Below are 19,158 nucleotides of genomic sequence, written 5' to 3' on the forward strand. Positions count from 1 at the left end.
TATACCAGCCCAGAATAGCAGAGTATTGCAGCTCCTTGGCTGCCTCCTTTTCCTGCCCTAACCCCCAGCTCCAAACCAGGTCTTGGAAGCCCTGACCCCTCACTCCCTTCCACCCTGAGCTGGTGCCCACTCCTGCTCTCAGGAGCCTGGCTCTCCAGGTACCTCTGCCCACAAGTACAGCAGCACACACCCACCAAGGGGGTCAAGATGTTGCTTGTTTAATGTGTGATACAAAAGGCAAGTCTCCCAGGTTACACGGAATAATCAGCATTAGCCCCAGACGCTCCTGACCCACCATGTCTGCCCAGCGCAGCTTGCACTGTTTGCTTAAGTGTTCTCCTCTTTCTCTCAAGGGGCACTCTCCTCTCACTCCCCCATTCCACAGTGAGGACAAGGGGAGGTTTAGCTGGACATCACGGGGGGAATTTAATTGGGAGGTGGCTGGGGGGATTAAAGGAGATCCAGGAATCAAAGCAGTTTACTTCAGAGCGTTTGCCGAAGGCACATCTGGCCCTTTGCTCCCCCCTTTCCAAGGATAGATTACACCCCTCCATTCTCGGATTTGGTACCATTTGCAGCCCCAACCTCATATCCAGCCATGAGATTTGGTACCTGGACTATGTGCAACAAAATCACATGGCCCCTGGGTGAGGTTCTGGGGGCACAAGAGGGAGTGTTGCATATTTGTGCTTGTGTGAAAAGGGAAACAAATTCTAGAGGCCTCTCTGCTGTCAGTGCTCTCCCCAGAAAAGTCACACCCCCTCACCACAATGGCCCCATCCCTGCATGTCCCATTTCAGCAGGGGATGGGCAAAGATCAGCCCCGAGAGCAGCAGGGTGGGGATTTACTTTAGAGAACAGCCTGGTACCCGGCACCCCAGCTAGCAGAGGGAGACTTGGCCCATCAAAGGGAGCAGCCGCGTAGGAAAGACCCCAGATGCAGACAGCTGCTGGCGCCCAGTTCTCAGGAGGGGTTACAGTGATTTTACTGGAAAGAAGGCTGGGGAAAGCCCTTTGCTTGCCTCCATCACAAAAGAGATAACCCTTGGGCCCCCAGGCACATCCAGCAACATTTCCAGCAGCTTCACCAGCACCTTCAGGCCTGCTCCGTGATGTCCCCAAACACAGCAATGACTAACTTAACCCCAAAGCAGCCTAAAATCGGTAAGGGGGAGGGGGGAGGAGTGAGAGGAGAGCAGAGGGATGCCGGGCCCTTCCTCTCCCAGCCGTTGGCAGGAATGGAGCACCACAACACGGGTCCTCTTGCTCCACAGCACACCAGTCCATAGGGTTCATAAGGCAAACATAGTGTCCTCTTCCTTCTCCTGCTTTCGGTGTGGGCCGGAGGCAGCAGGTGCCCCCGCGTGGGGGCTGGGGAGCGTGGGCAGCTGGTCTGCCACCTTTGCTCGTTCTTCCAGGAACTTGTCGAACTCTGAGGTGGGAAGAGTCAGTGATGAGGAAGAGGAGGGAACTGGCCATGAGAAGGGCTCAGGGGGAAGGAGAGGTTGGTGGCTCTTACCTTCGCTGGTGACGCCCTTCCCATCTTCTGTCTCTTCCCCCTGGGAAAGGAGAAGAAAGGCATGTAAGGGCACCGTTCTTTGCTCCACTGAGGCAAATGGGAGTGCAACCTTCATCCCTACTGACAGTAAAGGGGGAGGTTTCTCTAGCCCTCCCCCAGAAGTAACAGCTGGCAGCACTGGAAAGACGGGAAGAAAATTCTTCACCCAAATCAGATTTCTCTGCAATCCAGGGGGCCTCATCTCACAGCCTCCAGAAAGAACCCTCAGCTTCCATGCCACCAATCCCCTTGCTTACCACACAACCAGGAGTGCCGTGGGGGCCTGAGTCGGCCTGCTGTCTCCTCATAGACTCATAGACTTTAAGGTCAGAAGGGACCATTATGATCATCTAGTCTGACCCCCTGCACAGTACAGGCCACAGAATCTCACCCACCCCTCCTAGAATAATCCTCTCACCTATATCTCAGATATTAAAGCCTTCAAATACTTTGAAGACCACAAGATGCAGAGAATCCTCCAGCTGTGATCTGTATCTCATGCTACAGAGGAAGGCAAAAAACCTCCAGGGCCTCTGCCAATCCACCCTGGAGGAAAATTCCTTCCCGACCCCAAATATGGCGATCAGCTAAACCCTGAGCATGTGGGCAAGACTCACCAGCCAGACACCCAGAAAGTTCTCTATAGTAACTCCTATCATCCCTCCATTGACCTATTTCCCACTGATAATGAATGGTCAATTTGTTACCAAGATCATGTTATCTCATCAAACCATCCCCTTCAGCTGCCTTCTCCTAGCAGCATGCTGTGCATACCCTGCACAGCTCTGTTACCCATCCTCTCCTCTTAGTCAGGTGGTCCCGCGTTAAGATCCTGGCTGACTCCACTGGGGAGATTCCCACAGGTTGAATTAAGCATGCACCGCAGGCTTCAGGAGGCGGGGGGAAGGCACAGGGCTGTCCTTAGGATGTATGGGGCCCTACGCAGTACTATTAAACTGGTGCCCTTATACCCAATGGCAGCAAGGGACGATGATTTTTTAGAGATGTCATTGGATAATCTTCAGCAACACCCTAATGAAATATTTTTAAAATAAACTGTAAACTAAGATCCTGCCCACTAACACAGTAAATTCAGAAATTGACAGTACAATATAGACATAGGGCTGGCAAATGCCTGTTAAATGGCTTTGTTACCACTTGGATGGCTCTTTCGCAGGTTCGATGTTCTGCTAATAGGTCTGGCAGGCTTTTCACTTTTAAGTTAACTAGCTCCTCTCTGGAGGAAGCAGAGCCACAGAACAGGGAATAGGAAGAGGCAGGTGGGTGGACATTAAGACCCAGTGGTGCCCCACATTTTCAGGTGCCCTACACAACTGCGTATTCTGTGTATGGGTAAGGATGGTGCTGGGAGGGTGTTGTGGCCATCAGGAGAGAGGAAGAGGAGGGTGGCAGTGTGGAGGAAGGAATGCAGGGGGGAGGGAGGTCAGTGGCTTGAGTTCTGAGGAAGGGAACATGAGGAAACCTCTGCCCATGTTGACCTGGCCCACATTGCCACCTGCAAGAGCCTTGGACAGTTATCGCCAACACCCAAGGGATTTTGAGCCCCTCCGGAGGCCAGAGGAGACACAGATCATTGCCAGCCAACAGCAGTATGTGAAGTACCAAAGAAACCACCCCCTGTTGTGCCCCTCACTTACCACATCAGTGGAGAGCCACTGCTCAATGTCCTCCATGAAGCTGGGCTGGGGGACCGGGATCTGTGGTGGAAGGAGGAGAGGAATAAGGCCAAGAAAGAGAGGACCTTTCTCCAATCCGTCCCTGAAGAAACTCTCTTCTCCCCTGCTAGTCCCTTGCTGCTCTGGCCAAACTCACCGTGTCCCTCCCAGCCAGCAGTGTCTTTATGCCTTCTCCCGACCTGCAGACGGGTCTTCTAGCACACAGGTGTTTGGGCAGGAGCTGGAGATTTGAGACTGGTGCTATGGCATTGACACTGGCCCATCCCCTTTACAGGGCTCATTCCCCTCTCCAGCACTGCTCGGTCTGGAAGGGCTCACAACACTGGCTCACACTCTGCCACACAGGCTGTTCAGACAGGAAGACACACCGTGGGGGTACTTTCCTGGCTTCCCCATGCTAGCCTGGCAGATTCTTACCCAAAAGCAAGAGATTTTTATCCCCCCTGGGACAACCTTCCATAGTGTCAGACATCACAGCCCACCACACTGCAAACAGGGGGGCTGTCACAGGTTTGGCATCACACCCCTACGGTGGGCTCGCGTGTGAGGAAGAGGTGAGCCTGGCAAGTAGGAAGGCCCAAGTCTAACTGAGGCTCTCTGTGGTACATGGGCTGCCAAGCCCAGCTGTGGAAAGGCCTACAGGAGGGGAAACACCTCTATAGTTAAGGTGGAGGTACTTGGCTGCTGGCTTCCCATAGAGATGGCTCATTCAGATATGCTTTCGCCATTGGCCGATTGCACTGTGGAAGGGAAGAGGGGCCCTTCTTGTGGCCAGGGGTTGCTAGTCACCCAACACCAGCCCAAAGCCTCAAAACCCAACGGCAAGCCCCAGGACCAAGTGAGAAAGAAGCAAGAGGGGCAGCGGGTTTCCCAAGCAGAAATAGGAGGTGGTGCTTTGGAGGCCATTGTCTCTTCATCTCCCAATTTCATGGAACTCTTCACACGGGATTGTAAAGCCTAGCAGAGCGGCATTCCTCTCCTCCCAAGAGCAGGCTCCTCCACACCAGTCCCCAGCCTCTGGACAGATACTGCTGCAGCCTCCCCGATGTCAAGATAAAGCTGCTCTGGGAAAAGCAGCCCTCAGGTAGTCAGCATGATTGCAGGGGGAGGCTGTGAGTATGGAGGTTTCAATCTGTCCTGAGTGGGATCCTCAAGGCCACAGACGCTAAGAGATGTATACAAGCCAACTGGACAGCGTGTGGGGACTCCAGAGGTCACTATGGGCTGGGCCCTGCTAGGAAGCCTGAAAGGAGCAGTCTTGTGAATGTATTGTTGCCCCAGGGACTGAACTCGAGACCTCTGGGTCTAAAAAAAGCACAAGCACTGTCACTTGAGCCAAAGGACTAGGCACCTTAGCGTCAAGGCAGTAGCAACCTTAAACCAATTTACATGGTCTAGCTACTAGAGAGGGACCAGCCCCTGCACATGCTCTATGACCAAACACTAGAAGTCAGTAGCCACTGGAATCCCACTATGGGCACCAGCACTCCTCATGATGCCCTGGAGTAGGCTGGCTGAAAGACTGGACACAAAGGATGTTAAATACTGAGGAATTTACTAGTTGAGTAGTGGATGGAATTTCCATCGACTATTCGATAGCACTTCCGCACTCCTCCTTTGAAATGTACCAAGTGGGCGCTTTTGTGCATTTCAAAGCGGAAGCGCCTGCATGGAGCCTGGGGTCAGCGGGCGACTCAGAGCATTTCAAAGCAGTGCTGCACGGAGCTGACCCTAGCCTCCAATCGGCGCTGCCGCTTTGAAGTACCCCCTCTTCTCCCTCCTTTGCTGCCTCTATCTGATAGAGGCAGCAAACGGGGGAAAGGATCAATTAGTTGACTCAACTATCCGATAAGCATTTGCTTATCCGATAGTCGACTAGGCCTTAACATCCTTACTGGACACCAGACCTGTGCCCCTATCCAGAACTCAAACTACAGTCACTCATGCTTTTGGATCCAGAGGTGCTGGATCCCTGCCTTCTACCCCAGGCGCATGATTACACCTTGAGAGGGGGCACAACTTCTGGCTTCTTTCCTCAGTCTCTGCTACCTGCCCAGACCAGGGTTCCCTTTGTGAATGCTGCTTTGGCTCGGCTCCTCATTGCCCAGCCCTTCCCCTGTTGCCTTGCTGTGTGTGCCCAGATGCTGTGCCAGTTTCATCCCGTAGCCCAGCAGCCCCGGCTCTCTGTGATCTCCACTAGCTACGTGCGGCCTCACCATTCCTTGCCGCACCATCCAGTTGGTTAGTGGGGCTCCACCAGGGCAAGTGCTAGGTTCCATCTGGTTAAGAGAGAGTCTGCACTGAGACCTGCTTTCAAGGCGGGATGGGAAGAGAGAGTGGGAGCAGAGCAAGCCAGTCTCCAGAAGTCTAGAAGGGTGGGGTGGAGCGTCTACAAGACAAAGGAGGAGGCCTCCCTTGGTCAGGGATGTGGAGAAGGGGATATACAGCCTCACCCCACACAGGGCCCAAATCCAATCCAGCCCCAGGTTATCGGCGACTGGAAATTACCACCGTCAGACTGGTTACGGATTGGCCTTCATGCTTGGGTGGCTCTGCCCCGACAGACCCCATTGACTTGCACTCCTGGTGGGCAGGGAGAACGGGCCCTTTACTGGTGGGCAGCGGCGGATTTAGGGCAGGGAGACTGGGGCGGCTGCCCCGGGCCCCGCGCTTCCAGAGGCCCCGCGCATGCGCCTTGGCACCACGGCGCATGCGCTGTGTCAAAGGGGGGGCCCCGCGAAATTTTGCTGCCCGGGGCCCTGCGGCGCTGCCCTGGGCCCCACGGCACTCTCATCCGCCCCTGCTGGTGGGTGTGGAAAGTCCCATGGCCACTTACCGCTCCTGTGCTCTGCTGCCGGGCATCTAGGGCTTCTGCCAGCCCTTTGTTTGCATGGGGGTCTTCGTACTTTACCCTGAAAGAGAGCAGCAGGTTAATGTGAAGGCACAGAAGTAGCAGGAGTATGCCAGGCAGCGAGCTGTAGAGGACCGGGCTCCCTGCAGAGTTCATACAGATACACATTTATGGCTGCAGACCACACCACGGCTTGCTTGCTGCGACCCTGCAGATCTCCTTGAGAGATTTAGGAAATCTCAGATGTGTGCAAAAGCTTGGGCTTGTGACAAACACTACAAGTAAAGTCCAACACAAACACTGCAGCGAGATTGTGAGGCACCACAAGGAGGTGCTGGGACATTACAGTATGTTGGCCAGGCCACCATCTTGACCAACATCAAGGACAAAACCAGGAACTTCCAGAGCTAGAAGCTGCAGCTTTAGCTAGGAAGCCAGCCCTCTTGAGATGAGCTCTGGAACAGGCTGACCTCCTCTCGGAGCTGGCACAGAGGGGAACACAACACACACTGACGAGCGGGTTCCAATGGCCGTACACGAGCCCACCGCCAAACAAACTCTCTCCCACACCTCACCTCTCCCCACCCAAACAGACCCCACCTTTCAAACCCCCACTGACAGCCCGGAGCCCACGGGTGGCTGAGATTCCCACTGCCTGTGTAATGTGGGAGGGCAGGCCAGATGAGTAGAATGGTCCCTTCTGGCCTTAACGCCGACGAACGTGCAAATACAACGACCTCTCCACACACAGTCACATCTCACCCGAAATCTCTCTCTCACAGACACACACCACCTATCTGCCTCCTCTTCCAGGCTGCTCCCTCTCAAGCTGCTTGTGGTGCCCTTCAGACCAGTGCCGGCCAGAGAGACTAGCTCCTGTGCTGGGAGAACGAAGCCACGGTGGTGGACGTCCCAGCGCTGGGTGCTCCTGTCATCTAGCCGCTCTCATTGGAGGGCAGGGGCTTGGGCCACTTGCGCTCAAACTTTTCGAAGAAGTCCTTGTCGGTGAAAGGCCCGCTGTGGACGATGGCATGGAGGATGAAGTAGAGCGCCGCCACCATGCCACTGATGAGGAAGAAGGGCAGGAAAGGCTTGAGGTGCTTCCAGCATTGCTGCACCAAGGTACCCATGAGCCACGGGGCAGGGGGCGAGGCCCCGGCCCCGCTGCTGGGGTCTCCTGCTGAGGCGCCCTGGTCCCACAGCAGCGAGGGAGCAGCTGAGGGCAGAGAGAGGGAGGCAGATTGCAGGAAGTGCAGGGCTGGTGGCACAAGAAGCCTGAGTCAGCGAGTGCAGAGGCAGGCTGGAAGGAGAGCAAGCGCAGGGGCAGTGCGAGCCGGCTGAAAAGGGTGGCAAGGAATAAATAGAAGATGCCTCGTTTTTTGGAAAGATCACAAGTCCCTGTCCCTGAAGGATCGGGTTATGCTGGCAAGCGTACGCTTTTTAGCACAGTGGGGGAAGGGAGTGCCCTGAGCACGCTCCAGGAGATCGGGTTTCATTACAAAACCAGGTGCTGTTGGCTAGGACGCTCCTTCCCCATCCTGACTCTGTTGGTGCAGCTCCTCTCTGCGCCCTGGCCCACGGAGATGGCCCACGGAGAGCTCTCTGCTCGCAGCACATCACGGGCATAGCCTTTGCACCCACATCCCCACATAGCTGCTTTCAGGTCATGGCCCAATCAGTGGTTTGCCACTAGTGACTGGGATTCAGATCCCAGGATTAAACCTTTCAGTGATAAACGCTGTGTCAGGTAAGTCCAGGAAACGTGCTGGGACTTAGCCGAGTTTGCATGCCTATGTATATTCGAGCACAACCCTCCCCCCCAATAATACATGTCCCAGCAGCAGCAAAGAAAGCTCGTCACCAAACCAAAATGCTGCCTAGACAGACCCAGGAACCAGGGTTCTGTGACACAAGTGCATATTTTCCCATGCTCTTGGTAAGCTCTGTAGGCGGAACTAGAAGAGACAATCAGTGTTTGGACTAGGGATGTAAGCGACTAGTCGACTATCCAATAAACATGAGCTTATTGGATAGTCGAGTAGCGACTCAACTAGTCGCTTCCTCCCCACTTGCTGCCTCTATCAGAGGCAGCGAGGGGGGAAGCAGGAGCCAGTGCTGGGGAAGACAGCTTAAAAGCTGGTTCCCCCCAGCACCATCTCTGTGGGGGGCAGTGCAGGCAGAGGTGTAATGGGAGATCGGGCGTGAGCTGGGCATCAGCTGATTTCCGACTTGCGCCTAGTCCCAGACGCCATGCCTCTGCTTTTTTAAATGTATTAAGAGCTGATAGGCTCTTAATACATTTAAAAAGCAGACACGCAGGGAGGCGTGAGGGAGACCAGGCGCTAGCCGGGATAGGTAATTCCCAAATCATGCCTGGTCACCCCCCACTGTGCCGGCTCTTAATGCATTTAAAAGGTAGAGCCGCAGCAGGGTTAGCTCCTGTGCCAGGGAGCTAACTGCGCTGCAGCTCCACAGTTTTCCCCACTTACTGACTAATCAACAGAAATTCCATCGACTAGTTGATTAGTTGATTAAACACAATTTAACAACCCTAGTTGGGACTCTAGTCCAGTCAGCACTGGCCCCTGGCAGAAACAGGCAGGGAGTTGAACCAAACCTGAAAACTGGTTCAGAGAAGTTTTCATTGAGTGAACTGGAAAATGAACCCTGACCTAAAAATTGAACCTGAACTGGAATTGAACCCCCCAACTCTGCCAAACCAGTGACTGGTTCAAAAGAACAGGTTTAATAATCAGGTATGGAGGGAACATTTGGGGGAGGGGGAGTATCAAGGAAGAATGTGTCTCAGTTGCACACTTGAAGAGAGGGGGAGAGACTATAGTTCTCAGAACATAAGAACATAAGAATGGCCGTACTGGGTCAGACCAAAGGTCCATCTAGCCCAGTAGCCTGTCTGCAGACAGTGGCCAGCACCAGGTGCCCCGGAAGGGGAGGACCGAAGACAATGATCAAGCGATTTGTCTCCTGCCATCCATCTCCAGCCTCTGACAAACAGAGGCCAGGGACACCATTCCTACTCCATGGCTTATAGCCTTTTATTGACCTAACCTCCATGAATTTATCTAGCTTCTCTTTAAACTCTGTTATAGTCCTAGCCTTCACAGCCTCCTCTGGCAAGGAGTTCCATAGGTTGACTACGCGCTGTGTGAAGAAGAACTTTTGCTTATTAGTTTTAAACCTGGTACCCATTAATTTCATTTGGTGTCCTCAGGAAGTCATTGGAGAAAATTAACCAAGAGGGAGACAGATTCTGGGATGTTTCTTGGCTGTTATGCCCAGGTAAAGGACTGCCAATGAAAAGGAACCACGACTCCCAGAATACCTCTCTCCCCTCTGTGTCTCCTCCCTCCTCCCACTTCTTGCTTGTTGTTGCTACGCAAAGCAGTGTGCATTTTCTGGGATGATACCCAGTTTGCCACCTCCGCGATCAAATAGGATGAAGTTCTGGAGGATGCTGTACTATTGCGTGCAAATAACTTGTTTAAAAAATAAATAGTTTTTCTGCAATGGAAGAAATATTTATCGTTGGGATTCTTTTGCTAGGAGTTACACCACCAGCATAAGAGTGCCTGACCTGAATCCAAAGGAAAAATACCTGAACTGTTCAAACACGGTTGAACTGGTTACTGAATCATCATTTTAAAGTAGTGTCTGAACAGAAGCCAAATCAGAGAGTTAGGAAATAGCAATGAACACAACCAAACAGGTACCAGAATTTTAAAGTCTGACTTCCTGGAAACAGGACACCAGGCTGGACAGCCAATGGATCTAAACCTGTACGACAGAGTGCAGGATTCCACAGAGTATTGGGCCCACCTAGTAGGGTAACTGGCAATGTTCCTTCTAATCTTTCCATCCATGTGCGGAGTAAATTTTTATGTGCTCTGAGGCATGTGTGAATCTGTAGAGCCCTGCAAATCTGCAGTTCTCTGCTTTACAGCTGTGATATGCAGATATCTGCAGCTCATTTTTGCAGGTACAGATGAGGATACAAATTTTGTATTCACACAGAGCTCTACAAATGTGCACCATTTGTAACACAAAACCTAGCTGTGGGTGCTCTGCTAATCAGCTGGGCATCACTGGCATCTCTCCCGAATGGCCGCACAACAGCGCAACTTATAGGGAACACTGGTGATCTGTATTCTCCACCGAGAGCCCTGCTCCTCACCAGGAAGACTCCTACATCAACCATCAAGGGGTTAATAAACTCCATCCCACCTAGCTAAAATCAACAAAAGCGGTATGTTGTTGGACTACAGCTACAATTCCCAGCAGCAGTACGAGAGGCAGACTGGGCAGGGGAGGGATCAGTGGCAAAGGCAGCCTTGCTCTGCCGCAAGGAACATGTGTGGGCACAGTGCACTCCAGTGGGTTAAGTCCTGGGAACTCATGGTTTTAAAACTTGAAACACAGGCAGGAGCCAAGATGAAGGGAACAGCGTGTCTCTCTATCCCCCTCTAGTGGCTAGTTCAAGTACACAGGCTGAGTGATGGAGGCTAGGCTCTTAGTTGAAGCAGCAATAGTGTATCTAGTTCTTACACAGTGTTTTTCCTCAGGAGTTCTCAAAGCACTTAACAGAGGAAGACCGTGGATATAGATGTTAAGGACTAGTTGCTTCCCCCCCCCTTACCCGTTTGCTGCCTCTATGAGGTAGGGTTGCCAGATGGTTTAACAAAAAATACCAACCCCCCCCCCCCCAAAATAAACACTGGGAAAAAATTCTGTTGAGGAAAAAAAAAAAGCGGGGGGCACTGCACCTTTAAATGGCCCCACGCTCCTCACTCCCCCGCCCGACATAGCAGGGGAAATTTATCCCCACTGGGCTTCCGTCCGAGGGAAACAGGAAATACAGGACATTTCACATGTCTGGTATTTTCTGATTTTTTTACCAGATGGGGGACCTGAATAATGGACAGTCCGGGTGAAAACCGGACACCTGGCAACCCTACTATAAGGGTATGTCTACACTGCAGAGTTTTTCCGGAAAAACTACACTGATGTCCATACTGCAATTGCGTTCTTTTGGCAGAAAGTCGAAAGAAAGCAGGGATTTTTCCGACATTGGTAAGAAGCCTTTTTCCGAAAGAGCTCTTTCAGAAAAAGGCATGTGTGGATGGGAAGAGCAGTTTTTTTCTAAAGAAGAGGCCTCCAAGAAAAAGCACAGGTGCTCTAGTGGCCACTCTGTCCATACTAATCACAACTTAAATATGAGAGAGCGTCCAATCAATGTGGATGCTATCTTTCGAAAAAGCAGATCGCTTTTTCGATGCGCTTTTGCTGTGTGGACACACTCTTTTGGAAGAAGTTTTTCTGGAAGATCTCTTCCAGAAAAGCTTCTTCTGAAAGTAGCCTGCAGTCTAGGCATAGCCTCAGATAGAGGCAGCAAAGGAGGGGGAAAGAAGGAGTACTTAAAAGCGGCAACACCACACAGAGTCCGGAAAGGGCTCTGTGCAGTTCCGCTGCTTTGAAATGCTGTGGTGGCATTTCAAAGGGGCAGCATTGCTTGGGGACTAGCTGACCCAAGGCTCCATGCGGCATTTACATGGAACCCGGGGTCGGCTGGGGAGTCCTGAGCTGACCCCGGCTCCATGCGGCACTTCAAATCAGCAGCGCCTCATGGAGCCCAGGGTAAGTGTGGGACTCTGAGTGCGCCACTGACCCCAAGCTCCATGTGGGCGCTTCCGCTTTGAAATGCGCAAGAGCCCCCGCTGGGGACTCGTGTACATTTCAAAGCTAGCATGCTGCGTGCAGCTTGGGGCCAGCAGGAAGTCCCACTGACTCCAGGTTCCACAACAGTGCTTCCGCTTCAAAGCAGAAGTGCCTTTCTGGAGCCTGGAGTCAGCGGGACTTCCCGCTGGCCCCGGGCTGCACGTGGAGTTCCGCATTCCTCCTTTGAAATGTACAGGAGCCCCTGTAGGGGCTCCTGTACATTTCAAAAGAGGAATGAGAAAGTGCTTATTGACTAGTCGATGGAAATTCCATCCACTACTCAACAAGTAAATTAATCAATATTTAACATGCTTAGCAGTGGCATCCTCCTCCTGCTTTTACAGATGGGGAAACTGAGGCAGAGAAAGGGGAAGTGACTTATCCAAGGTCACCCAGCAGGCCAGTGGCCTACTTAGGAATAGAATCCAAGTCTCCTGAATACCAGTCCAATAATCTACTAGGTAACAACACTGCCACCCACTAGGTGCTCATGGTTTGAAATCTAGAGGTCCCAAGTTCAGTCCCCACTGCTATCAGCCCACCCAGAGCACTGTTACCCAAAAATTCAGAGACAGTGGAGGAGACAGATCCACTGCAGGCCTACAATATCCATCCTTTATTGCCCAGCTGGCAATGGAGACACAGTGACCTTCTCTGTGACCAACAAGCAAGTGACATATGGACATGGGTAACATTCCCCCTCCTGTCCCTGGACAGGGAGTAAGTAACACAGGCCTCTTAGAGGAAACAGCTTAGATGAGAGCAGCAACCCTCTCACAACAGTACATGGGAAGAGCTAGTTCCTTCCTCAGCCTCAGGACTCTCATGACCAATGAGCAACTGGGAACTTCGAGGCCCCCTGCCTCCTTGCAGCCAAGTCTTCTCCTTCCCCCCAGTACCCTGCAACCCAACACCCCAAAAGAACACAAAGGGGAGCAGCAAACAGGTATTATCACTCACTCTTTGCGCTGCTCAGCCAGCGAGCTGCCCCGGGTCAATGCAAACATGTCGAAGTCTTCTTCCAGTCTGCCAGAGCTGTCTAGGGCCTGTAGCCCTGCACTGACGCTGCCGGAGCCCAGATCTGCAGGAGCAAGAAGAAAGGACACGCACAGCACATGGGAAACACCACAAGACTAAGGGGGGGGGGAGGGAGAGCGTGTAGAGCTAGTTTGAAGACTGAATGCTATTTAAAACAGGACTTTTGCTCTGGGGCCCTCTTCCTGGCCTCCCCTCTGGTCAGCGGCTTGGGGGAGGGGAAGCCCCCTCTCTGACTATTCAGTGGTTGCATTTGCCGTTCAAACCAGGACCTGTCCAGAGCACCAGGTTCACCAGCTTATTGCACTGACTCCCGGGTGATGCCCCTTGAGGGCTGCGAAGACAGGGCGAGCCACACGCCCGAATAATTACAAACAATGTGCCTGATTTTCCATCACCCCTCCCGTCTCCAGAGCACCGCCCAAATATTTCCCGTCTGACACTGAGGCCCCCTGACCTGAGGAGCCCAGCACCCAGGAGGGGTCACGGAATGGCTACTTACTTATTCCAGCCAGTTGAGAGGAGAGGCTGTTGGCAGCTTCAGGCTGTTTCACTGGAAGAGGCGCACTGGGCCCTGTGTGGGCCGAACTGTTTTCCACCTCATTTGGGACCTTTGGGGAGAGGGGAGAGTTATTTCTTCTCTATTCCTGCAGCCTGGGCCTAGCCCTCACTGATCCCCTCACCACCGGCGGCCACAGGGTCTCTCCCCTGCTCCGTGAGGGGGAATGAAGGCAAAGCAGATCCTCCCTAGGTCACCGTCCCCCCTCTCTCCTGGATGTTAGCCAATCCAGCACTAGCCCCGTGGCCACAACAGTGCTGAGACTGGAGGTTCTCAACCTCTCCCCGGCCGGGCCCTGACCTTCGGTGAGCAATACACCCGTCTGATACCCCTTTGCTATCCACCTACAGGTCACAACCCCCAGCTCGAGAGACCAAGCTGGACACCCACGCTGCTGCCAGCCCAACACGTGAGTTGCTAGGATTGGGCCTGTCTCCTACATGCCAGCGCAGGCCACGCCGATGCAGCAAGGCAGCTGGGTTTTGGAGCAGCACTTCCAGCTTGTGAGCAAGGCACAGCGATTCTCCCACCACCCAACCCTGACACAGCGAGCTGGGGAGGATGCAAACCCTGGCATCGGTATATTCCTATCCACAACATGTGCAGAACCCTGCTTGGGAAGAGAGCTCCGAGTTACCTTAGTGGGCTGGCCTGCCCGGAGCCGCTCGAATCTGTGAGGAAGAGGTGAAATGAGATGCGGTTCCATGGCAAGAACTTTCACAGTTGCTAAGCATTTCAAGCAATTGTCCACCCGGCTCCTGGTGGCTTAACCCATCTCCACCAACCCATCTCATCCTGCCCCTTCACACCTGGAGGAAGAAGGGAACCCCCCACCCCGCCAGCTCTCTGGGGCCTGGGTCTGACTCAAAGTAACAGTTACTGGAGAAAATCCAACAGGGCATGTCCTGGGAGAATGGAGAAGTGTCTCATGTCCCCCTAGAAATACTCCCTCCCCAAAGCACCCAGGAACAACTTTGCTTTTTCAATGGGGGGGAATCCCTTGCTTCTTCCCACAATTCATTCCAATCGCCTATAGAATTACAGGAAGGCCTGGCAGAATGTGACATGCTAGAGGTCTGGGTGTCTACCCTCTCTGTTCTGCTCAGTAGCCTTCGGGTATGGGGGCCTGCTCAGCAGCCCTCCCATACAGCTCCCATCTGCCCCTTCGGAGTGGTGCTGCAGAGAGCTATCTCATCATGTTCCATCGATAATTACACCAAGGACAAGCACCACAACAGGGCCGAAATAAACCAAGAGGAGCTGGAGTGGTGAGGGCCATGCGTTTTCTCGGGTAGAGGGAAGACGGCCTGACAGGCCTGGCCCTTTACGTTTGTGGAAAGAGGGAGACAGGACGTGGGGCAGAATGGGAGCTGCCAGGGGAGACGGAGCCTGTGGCTTGCTCCCTGGGAAAGAGCTGGGCTGCTCCGTGTGGGGCAAGGAAGAAGAAGGGGGGTGTGTGGGGCCTCCAGGGTACCGTTCATAGCGCAGGAACACGTTGTTGAGGTTGTCGTTGACAAGAAGCAGCTCCTCCGTTAGCTGTTCATGGAGGATACGAGGGATCAGCTCCAGCACGCGCTGCTGCATCGCTTTACACGTCCGGTTCAGTTCCTGCCCACCGTGAGAAGGAGGAACCACACGGTCAGGCAAAAGGGCTCATGGGAAGCCTGAGAGTTCACAGCTTTGAGGGGGCCTGACAGAGAGGGGTTAAAAGCCAGGCCCTATGGAGACTTCCATAAGGGGCTCTTACAGATAATGGCCTGGTCGGCTCGCCCAGCTGGAGAAAGCAGAATCTGGCCCCAATTCGGTAGAAATGCCCAATTTCCCAGTCAGAAATAGACAGTCCCTGGGGAGTATATTCCACAGCCTAATAGCTCTCACCAGCAGGCAGCTTTTCCTTGCAGTTCAGACTAAATTCTCCCCTCTCTTAATTTTACCCTGTCACTCTTCATTATACTCCACTGGAGCCCATCCTAAATAATTCTCTCTGAAATGTGCCCAGCCCCTTGGTAACTAAGTGCAATTTCTCTCCCTGGCAGAGAGGCTCATTTCACTTATCCCCCACTGTGCCGAGTCCTCTGTACTTCTCTCTCTTCCCCTGACACCTGCCGCAGATTCCTTACCTGAAGTAGTTCCAGATCAGAGAGCTCAGCCTGTCCCGGCACCAGCTCCGCCAGCATCTCAGACATCACCTTCACGTTCCCATTCACCACTTCCAGCTCGCTGCGCAGCTTCCCAACCTGCCAACGCAAAAAGAACGTGCTGACCGGGAGCTCTCTGCCCATAGCCTGGGCTAAGGAGGGAGGTAGGGTCATGGGCTAAGAGAACTGCTGCTGCTGCAGACTCAGCTCTGACTCTGCGGTTACTGTCTCAGGAGCTCTCCCTGCTGGGAATTTTCTAAGCTTTCTAAGGCATCTCGTGGGGCTCCACATGCTGAAGACAGAACCCAGGCCACTCACAAAACCTTCTGCCACCAGCCTCAGTTTCCAAGCTGCAGCTCTGCATTTTACAGGCTAGCACAAGGTGCTCTTGTGACCCAAGCCCTAATTTGCAGCCATTCTGAGAGTCTCACTCGTGAAACCAATAGTGCAGGAGAACAAAATAAAGCTCAGTCCGAGTGAGGGCGTGTGCTGAGTGCAGGAGGCTGCTAATGAGCCTCAGGAGAGCAGTTAACTCACCTCCCATTAGTGCAAGGGCACAATCTGCAAGTAGCTGGAGAATTCCTTCCTTCTAGGCGAAGGGGGTAAGAGTCAGAGGTCACATTGTGTGGATGGGGGTGTGGCAGAAGCAGGGACAGGGACAGGGGTGGAAGCACTGGCCCTGGGCACTTCCTCCCCGGGCAGAGCTGACAGGCGGGAGAGTTACACACATAAATCAGTTGGGGCGGGGCAAACGGAGATGAAAATGAGAAACTGGTTGAGCAAACTGTTGCCATGAGGTGGTGTGGAGGAAATGGAAGCCAGCAGCTTGTTCCTATAAAATCTCTCTGTCCCAGCACCGCTCCTCACCGAGGGGTGGTGACTCAGGAGACGCCAACTGCTTCCTAGCTGGCTGCACTCAACCTGGGCAGGGATGCCACTGCCCTGGGCTGGTGACATCACAGCTAGGACCCCCGGGAGTGACCGAGTTCGAGAGTGGCAGCTCTGTCCAGAAGCCACTCTCCTCTAGGAAGGGGGAGCCCAGAGCAGCAGCACTGGGACAAAGAATCTCAAAGCAAGGGGAGGTGGCAGCAGCACCACTGGGCCGGCATTGGGCTTACCTGCTCTGGTGTGGGAGTAATGGGGGCATCGCTGGAGGCTTCTGGCCCCCCTGGCAAGGAGACAGGGTGCAGGATGGAGTCTAGTCTCTGAGGGCAGTCACCAGTAGGTGAGGTCTGTTCGGACGGAGAGTCAGAGCTATACACAGTCTGGAGAGAGAAAGGAACAAGTACAGTGCACGAGAGACGAGTCAGACAGCTCAGAGGTGCGAGGAGACAGCCGCTAGGGAGGAACGTTTATGCAAACTCAGTCTGCTTCCAACAGCTCCACCTGCTTCTCCTTACCATACGTCCGCAGCCCGTGTCCCCACCTCATCCCCTCCTGGTGCCACTTCCATGGCTTCTGTGCTATGGGCGCAGCCCCTTTTATACCCTCACATGGCCCACAAGTGGGCTACAATCAGAGACCCTTACTCCCAAGAAAAGCTCTGTGGGCTGGCTGCAGTCACAGCCCCATCCCCTAGCCCAACTCTCATAGCCCCCCGTTGCAGCAGCCCCTCATGTCAGAGGTTCCCCTGCTCCCTTTACCCTCTGTGGTGTGTGGATGGGTGACAGCATGTCCAGGTCAGTCATGGGGAACTCCAGGCCTTTCCTCCTCAGATCTTCATACACAGCTACGACGCCCGTCAGGTCTGGTGAGCTGCGGAATGCATCTGCCCAGGACTGGGGAGAAGAGCATGACCAGTTAAGGCATGAGCCCTTCTACACACTCACCTAAGGACAACATAACCCAGGTTGGAGCCTCTCTCTGGAGACCCATGCTTGGCACTGCCATGCTGGAGAGCCATCTCCCATTCTCTGGAAGAGCTGTGGGGGTGAGGCCCGGAGGCCCAGAAGTAATTATTCAGCATTGCACTGTGGGAGATCCTGGTTCCTTGCTCCCCGACTGCCCTGTATGACCAGCAACTTGCCAAGGGAGAAGAGAGAGGCCCATCAATCAGGCTTGTTGACTCCTTCTGTCCCTCACTCACCTGTATGAGGTTCAGCACCTTGTCGTGCACTATGGTGGGCGGGTTGTTCTTGGGGAGGATGGTTCTCACCAAGACACCTTCCACGAAATCTTGGCTGGCCACTAGAACATGGAAGCGGTGGCCGCAGTTTTTGACGCACGTCTCTAGAACCTGTGGAGTCACTGGCGTGTTAGTTTCTGGCCCCTCCATTCTGTCTGATTTGCCTCGCTCCTCCAATCGGGGGAACTGAATCCCCCTCCCTCCCTCCTTTCAGGAAGTGTTAGCACTTCTACGTCCACATGGTAGCGGTGTGAGGGGGGCAGGGAGGTGAGGATGAAGGAGGGACTTTTCACCCTGCTGGGGTCCTCATAACTGCTGGCTAGCTCAGCTTCCTAGCTGACGGGGGAGGGGGAGAAGTGGCCTTACCTGAGCCGATACAGGATCGGTTGCTACACAGGGCTCCAAAAGGAAAACCCACAGGTCAACGTTCTTCATTGCACTGAAGTAAAGCCTGTTACATGTGCCACATGCCCAGGGGGTGAGAGCCCTTCACTTACAGGAACCCCAGCCTTCCCTATTCAGACAGCAGGAATCACATGGTGCCACACACTCCACAGCTCCCAAGATGCCAGCGTCACTGCTGGGCCATCGTCTTGATGCCACATCCTAGACTCCCTTTACAATGCCACCCCACACCTTACTCCAAGCCCCTTGGTCCCCACTCCAAGGCCGGGACTATCATTCACGGACAGACCCCGCCTCCTTGGCACCTCCACATCCTCCCGGTCTTATTTAGTCCTGTGACCAATGGTGCTGTACTGTGGTTACTACGGGAGATGGCAAGGACCAAGAAGAGAGCGCCCCCCAGACCTGACTTCACAGTGGGGCTTGCGGAGTGGAGAAAGGGATCATATCACTCACCGTCAAAGCCAGCATGACCTCATGGAAGTTCTTATTCCCTACAATCCTCTTCTTTATGGCTCGGAAAGCATCTTTGGGCCTGGAGAAAGATTACACAGGGGGCTGGATTGGCTGCAGAGACACAATACAATATGGCTGCCAGTTTCCAGGGCCTTGCAGTAGGGTTGCAGTCAGCTGATGATTTGCCCCCTGGCTTTTGCGGTGGCCCAATACAGCAAGAGGTGAATGGGCTCTCCATGCTGGCTCTGCTTTGGAAGCAATAGTTAACCCTAGCAAGTTCCATTTCTTGGAGCCAGGGGCATCTGTGCCGAATCATCAACAACCCACCGTGTACCGACCCAGGCAAAAAGAGTGAGAAAGAGCAGACAAAGGGAGCAGTGCTAGGAAAACGCCACTTCTGGATTTGCCAGCCGTGACAGAGCAAAATCCTGTGGCAGAAAGGGGAAGTTTAGGATCGACAGCTCCGTGGGGGTGTGCCAGCAAGAGCCAGCTGTCAGGGATGGAGCAAGGGCGGAAGAGAGAGCCCCTCCTCCCCCCACAAACACACCACGTCCATGCAGAGCGGTTATCCCAAAACCTTAGGAAATGCACCACCTGTGGA

General features: G+C 53.7%; 1 protein-coding gene across 2 annotated transcripts in view; it reads right to left on the minus strand.

The window, feature by feature from the left end:
- Positions 1-202: 202 nt before the first annotated feature.
- Positions 203-19,158, minus strand: part of TOM1 (target of myb1 membrane trafficking protein) — a 35,126-nt gene continuing 16,170 nt past the window's right edge. Inside the window, exons 3-16 of one of the 2 annotated variants that reach the window (XM_075938063.1) lie at positions 18,558-18,636; positions 17,658-17,807; positions 17,215-17,349; positions 16,690-16,836; positions 15,554-15,670; positions 14,908-15,041; positions 14,071-14,104; positions 13,377-13,485; positions 12,800-12,920; positions 6,092-6,167; positions 5,472-5,534; positions 3,217-3,276; positions 1,520-1,559; positions 203-1,432 (exon numbers count right to left, since the gene is read on the minus strand). In XM_075938063.1, the coding sequence (XP_075794178.1) occupies positions 1,293-1,432; positions 1,520-1,559; positions 3,217-3,276; positions 5,472-5,534; positions 6,092-6,167; positions 12,800-12,920; positions 13,377-13,485; positions 14,071-14,104; positions 14,908-15,041; positions 15,554-15,670; positions 16,690-16,836; positions 17,215-17,349; positions 17,658-17,807; positions 18,558-18,636 (1,405 nt within the window). In that variant the 3' untranslated portion in view covers positions 203-1,292. The remainder of the gene's footprint in view (positions 1,433-1,519; positions 1,560-3,216; positions 3,277-5,471; positions 5,535-6,091; positions 6,168-12,799; positions 12,921-13,376; positions 13,486-14,070; positions 14,105-14,907; positions 15,042-15,553; positions 15,671-16,689; positions 16,837-17,214; positions 17,350-17,657; positions 17,808-18,557; positions 18,637-19,158) is intronic. The other variant, XM_006137963.4, reaches the window with a different exon arrangement.

The sequence above is a fragment of the Pelodiscus sinensis genome, chromosome 1 (genome assembly GCF_049634645.1).
Source record: "Pelodiscus sinensis isolate JC-2024 chromosome 1, ASM4963464v1, whole genome shotgun sequence".
In the NCBI taxonomy this organism is placed as follows: domain Eukaryota; kingdom Metazoa; phylum Chordata; order Testudines; family Trionychidae; genus Pelodiscus; species Pelodiscus sinensis.